General features: G+C 49.5%; 1 protein-coding gene across 1 annotated transcript; it reads left to right on the top strand.

The window, feature by feature from the left end:
• Positions 1-2195: 2195 nt before the first annotated feature.
• Positions 2196-3509, top strand: adra2c (adrenoceptor alpha 2C). The gene has a single exon (XM_078213890.1). It carries the CDS (start codon positions 2196-2198, stop codon positions 3507-3509), a length of 1314 nt encoding a protein of 437 aa, XP_078070016.1.
• Positions 3510-5608: the final 2099 nt, after the last annotated feature.

Genomic DNA, 5608 nt, shown 5'->3' with positions numbered 1-5608 from the left:
GACATCAATGAGGACAAAGTAGAAATGGTCGAGAGCTTCAGGTTTTTAGATGTCCAGATCACCAACAACCTGTCCTGGTCCCCCCCATGCCGACACTATAGTTAAGAAAGCCCACCAATGCCTCTACTTTCTCAGAAGACTAAGGAAATTTTGCATGTCAGCTACGATTCTCACCAACTTCTACAGATGCACCATAGAAAGCATTCTTTCTGGTTGTATCACAGCTTGGTATGGGCTCCTGCTCTGACCAAGACCACAAGAAACTACAAAAGGTCGTGAATGTAGCCCAATCCATCACTCAAACCAGCCTCCCATCCATTGACACTGTCTACACTTCCTGCTGCCTCGGCAAAGCAGCCAGTATAATTAAGGACCCCACGCACCCCGGACATTCTCTCTTCCACCTTCTTCCGTCGAGGAAAAGATACAAAAAGTCTGAGGTCACGTACCAACCGACTCAAGAACAGCTTCTTCCCTGCTGCTGTCAGACTTTTGATTAAGTTGATCTTTCTCTACACCCTAGCTATGACTGTAACACTACATTCTGCACTCTCTCCTTTCCTTCTAGATGAATGGCATACTTTGTCTGTATAGCGCGCAAGAAACAATACTTTTCACTGCATGTTAATACATGTGACAATAATAAATCAAATCAAATCCCTTCATCCCCGGAATCAATCTGGTGAACCTCCTCTGAACTGCCTCCAATCCCACCACATCCTTCCTCAAATAAAAGGTCCGCCCCACCCAACTAAGTACCCCCCCCCCCCGCCTTTCACTGGCAGTTTGCAAACTTCTTGAAAACAAATCGAGCTGCAAATAATTTCAGCATCGCTTTACCTGCTGTCCTTTAACATTCCAGCGACGTTTGTGCTGCTTAGATAACCCTGTGCTAAAAGGAAAGCATCATTTCACCTTGTGCCTGGCAGCGAAAGCAATCCAGATTGCACTGCTGCTGAAGAACAGCTTGGGATTCTGCTGGGTTCACTCACTCAGAGGCGTTTGGGGAAAGGAGATCGGCGTGATTGGGTGGAGGAGCCTTGTCTCTATTCTCTCGGCGTGTAAATGGAGAAAAGGAGCCGTTCTTTGCAATCAGCAAGAGGGTCTGGCTGCCTTCCCTCCCTCCCCGGGAAGACTCCTCTCTCTGTATATGTGCTCCTGTGGGAGCTGGGGAGGGGATGCACCCTTGCTGTGATTCAGCCCCGGACACCCTCTGCAAGGTAGACCCTCTACCTCACCCCACCCCTCATTGAATTCTCCACTCTCCCCTGATCCAAAAAGCATCGCAACTTAGCCAGAGTCGAGACAGAAGCTGCTGGAAGGGGAGGGAGAGATGAGCAAGCATTTGCTGCTGACATTTTTATACGCTTTTTATTTGTGCTGTTTTAGGAGCTGGGCATTAGGAGGGGAAGGGTCCTAATTGCTGCTATAATTTAGCTACAATCAGTATGAATGGGGAGGGGGGAAATTACTGAAACTACCTGGAGAGGGTATGACAGAGAGAGGGGAGTATGGGATAAGGGGATAATTGCTATTGGTCAGGGAGGGGTGGATGGATAGGCTTTCTGAGCCAATGGTAAGGAGGTGTAAGGAGGGAGGCAGGCGGGATTGGAGGGTCTCTGGGCCAATGGTAAGGACAGGGGGCGGGATCCCTGCTCTCGCTGCTCCTGGTGCTTGGGACAACCTGCGGGAGAGTTTGCCTGGTCTCGCATCTCCCAAACAGGGAGCTTGCAGAGAGAGAGAGAGAGAGGCGGGGGGACAGCAGGAGGCTCTGCCTAGAGGGGCAGAAGGGGCTGCAGGACGGGCAGAGACTGGACCGGGCTGCAGCTGGAATTTGGGGGAAGTGGGTGAGATTTACCTTCCCACAATCTCCCCCCATCACCACCCCACGTTGAGGTGAAAAGGAGCAGGTTGACAATGCCTTTCCAGCCCAGCACCCAGCTGGCACCGAGGGATCATTGGGCTTGAACCTGGCAGAGATTCCACCCTGGAGGGGATGCACCCAAAGCCCGCATCTCAGAGAGAGAAAGAGATTCCACTCCACCCAGGGGAAGGAGAGAGATATCCCTATGGCCAATTTGGGATGGTTTGGATGGGAGATCCAACGCAAAGAGCAGCAAAAGAAAAGCAGTGAATTCCTTTGTCTACTCACCCGTGTGTGGATCTGATGAAGAGACTGGGACTGGGCTGTGAGGATGGAGGGAGCAGAGAACAGCACTGGATTCAACCTCTCCCAGTACTTGTCCCCTGAGCCTCCTGCCAGTGTGGGTCAGTATTCCCTGGGAGCCGTGCTGGTTCTCTCCCTGCTGGTGGGATTCCTCATCCTTTTTACCATCGGGGGCAACATCCTGGTGATCATCGCCGTGTTCACAAGCAGAGCCCTGAGACCCCCCCAGAACCTCTTCCTGGTGTCCCTGGCCAGCGCTGACATCCTGGTGGCCACTCTGGTCATCCCTTTTTCCCTGGCCAATGAGTTGATGGGCTACTGGTATTTTGGGACGGTGTGGTGTGACATCTACCTGGCTTTGGATGTCCTGTTCTGTACCTCCTCCATTGTGCATCTGTGTGCCATCAGCCTGGACAGATACTGGTCCATCATCAAGGCAGTGGAATACAACCTCAAAAGGACCCCCAAGAGAATTAAGTGTGCCATTGTCATAGTCTGGCTAATCTCTGCGGTTATCTCCTTCCCCCCTTTGATCTCCATGGACAGGGGCATTGAGGATGAGGTGTACCCAGCCTGTAGGATCAATGATGACACCTGGTACATCCTCCTGTCCTGTTTTGGCTCCTTCTTTGCGCCCTGCCTCATTATGATCTTGGTCTACATCCGGATCTACCAGGTGGCCAAGAAGAGGACCAGGAGTATGTCGGTGAAGAGGAACGGTCCAGAGGGCTCTTCCCAGACCGAGGATGCCCCCAGCCGGGCCACTTCCATCAGAGGCAACGGGCAGAACGGCCACTGCGCCCCCAGCCCCGGAGGGCAACAACTGGACGAGCTGGAGGTGGAGGAGAGCTCCACCTCGGAGGGCAAGGGGCGCAGGAAGGAAGGGGGTGCCCGCCTGCCCCCCAGGCTGCCCCCCAGGAGGCAGGAAGGGGAGCAGGAGGACGGGGAAGGGGGTAAGAAGGACTCCTTCAGCAAGCGCTCCAGTAGCCGCATGTCCCGCTCCAGCAGCCGCTCCCTGGACATGTTCTCCAGCCGCAGGAAGCGGAGGGGCAGCAGAATGTCTAAGAGTAAAGCCTCCCAGGCCCGGGAGAAACGCTTCACCTTCGTGCTGGCCGTGGTGATGGGGGTCTTTGTGCTCTGCTGGTCCCCCTTCTTCTTCAGCTACAGTCTGTACGGCATCTGCCGGGAGGTGTGCGAGATCCCCGAAACCCTCTTCAAGTTCTTCTTCTGGATCGGATACTGTAACAGTTCCCTCAACCCTGTCATCTACACCATCTTCAACCAGGACTTCAGGCGAGCTTTCCACAAAGTCCTCTGTAAAGCCAGAAAAAGGAGCTTTTAATTCACAACCACCCATTAAACTGCTGTCCCATTTCTCTTTTATTCCAACGAGATTGAGTCTGAGTGTGTGTATAATCCGTATAGTGTGTATGAGTGTAGACAAAATGCATATGTGTAATATCTATGTGATATTCTATATATATGTACTATTTATGGTATGCATATATATGGGATGGCACAGTGGCATACTGGTGGTGGCACAATGGTTTGGCACTGCTGCCCTCACAGTGCCAGGGACCCAGGTTTGATACCAGTCTCGGCTATCTGTCTGTGTGGAATTTGTACGTTCTCCCCGTGTCAGCGTGGGTTTCCTCCGGGTGCTCCGGTTTCCACACACACTCCAAAGATGTGCAGATTAGGGGGATTGGCCATGTTAAATTGCCCTTTACTGTCCAAAGATGTGTAGGTTAGGTGGATTGGTCATGCCAAATTGCCCCTTAGTGTCAAAGAAGGATTAGCGGGGCAAATGCGTGGGGATAGGGACTGGGTGGGATTGTTGTCGGTGCAGACTCGATGGGCCGAATGCAGGGATTCTATCGATCTATATTATATATAGTATCCATGTGCATGATGCGCAGTATATATTAATATATGTATGTGGTGGCATTGCAGGCAGTTCAGAGGAGGTTCATCAGATTGATTCCGGGGATGAATGGGTTGACGTCTGAGGAGAGATTAAACAGTTTGGGTTTGTACTCGCTGGAGGTTTGAAGGATGAGAGGGGATCTGATCGAGGTATATAAAATTTTTAAAACGGGATTGATAAAGTAAATGTCGACCAAATGTTTCCTCTTATGGGGTAATCTAGAACAAGAGGTCACAGGTATAGGCTGAGAGGAGGTACATTTAAAACTGAGATGAGGAGGAACTACTTCTCGCAGAGGGGGGTGAATTTGTGGAACTCGCTGCCCCATAGCGCGGTGGAGTCGGAATCATTGAATGGATTCAAGAGGGAGATTGACATATTTCTAATAAAAAAGGGATAAAGGGATATGGGGAACAGGTGGGGAGGTGGGTTTGAGACCAGGGAGAGATCAGCCATGATCTGATTGAATGGCGGAGCAGCTCGAAGGGCTGAATTGCCAACATCTGCTCCTAATTCCTATGTTCCTATGTAGAGAAAACAGTATGACATTGGTGAATATACAGTATATAAATGCATACATACGTACATATTGTATACATATGCTTATCGGTTAGTTTGATTATATACAATGGTTTGATTTTGTATATTATCAAACCCACCAGATCCTGAAAGGGTTAAATTCTACCTATCCTTAGGTTCTGATACTTCCTTGTGCCAATGTATTTTTTGCAGTTACAAGATGTAATATTTATCTTTCCTCCTTCTTCATTCAAAAAAAAAACACATGCCTGGAAATGTTACAGCGTTAAAATATATTTTTTAATCACCAGAAAAATGTGGATTTTTTTAATATATATACCGGTCGTTGTTGGATATCCGAGTATTTGTGAGGTTGCCTCTTCAGATTCGAATCGGTAATTTGTACATGACCCAGGAGTAAAATCTGAAATAAAAACAGACAATTCTGGCATCAGAACTTTGGTGTGCAGTGCAGTGTAACCTCATTGTTTTCTCCATCAGACGCTGATGTTTCCAGCATTATCTTTGCTTTTGGTATCTGTCTGAATGTGCAATTGAAACAATTTCTTCCCCTTTGCTGTTCATAAATCTCATGCTGTCCCTGAAGAGTATTTTATTTGCGATGTCAGGCAATTATATTGTAATCTCATTCATTCTTCAACTATTAGACGGCAGTGTTGAGAGAAACGCTCGGTAAATGTGGCATCTCGACGACTGCCTGTATATTTGTCTCCCCCATTGCTGAACTGTAGCATCAGAACAGTTGCTGTTAAAGGTGGAGCTCACACCCGGGCTGTCTGGATTTAACTGAGGCAGAATAATGGCCTTGCAATATTGCACATCCGTTGTAGACTGCCTAATCGCACGGGCGGCACGGTAGCACAGTGGTTAGCACTGCTGCTTCACAGCTCCGGGGACCTGGGTTCGATTCCCGGCTTGGGTCACTGTCTGTGTGGAGTTTGCACATTCTCCTCGTGTCTGCGTGGGTTTCCTCC

Source organism: Mustelus asterias, chromosome 6 (genome assembly GCF_964213995.1).
Source record: "Mustelus asterias chromosome 6, sMusAst1.hap1.1, whole genome shotgun sequence".
Taxonomy (NCBI): domain Eukaryota; kingdom Metazoa; phylum Chordata; class Chondrichthyes; order Carcharhiniformes; family Triakidae; genus Mustelus; species Mustelus asterias.
The sequence above is the reverse complement of the archived record's forward strand: the minus strand, read 5'-3'. Positions and strand labels throughout refer to the sequence as shown.

Bases quoted from the DNA above. Each gene is read 5' to 3' on its own strand.
- adra2c (XM_078213890.1), top strand. From the start codon at position 2,196: ATGGAGGGAGCAGAGAACAGCACTGGATTCAACCTCTCCCAGTACTTG.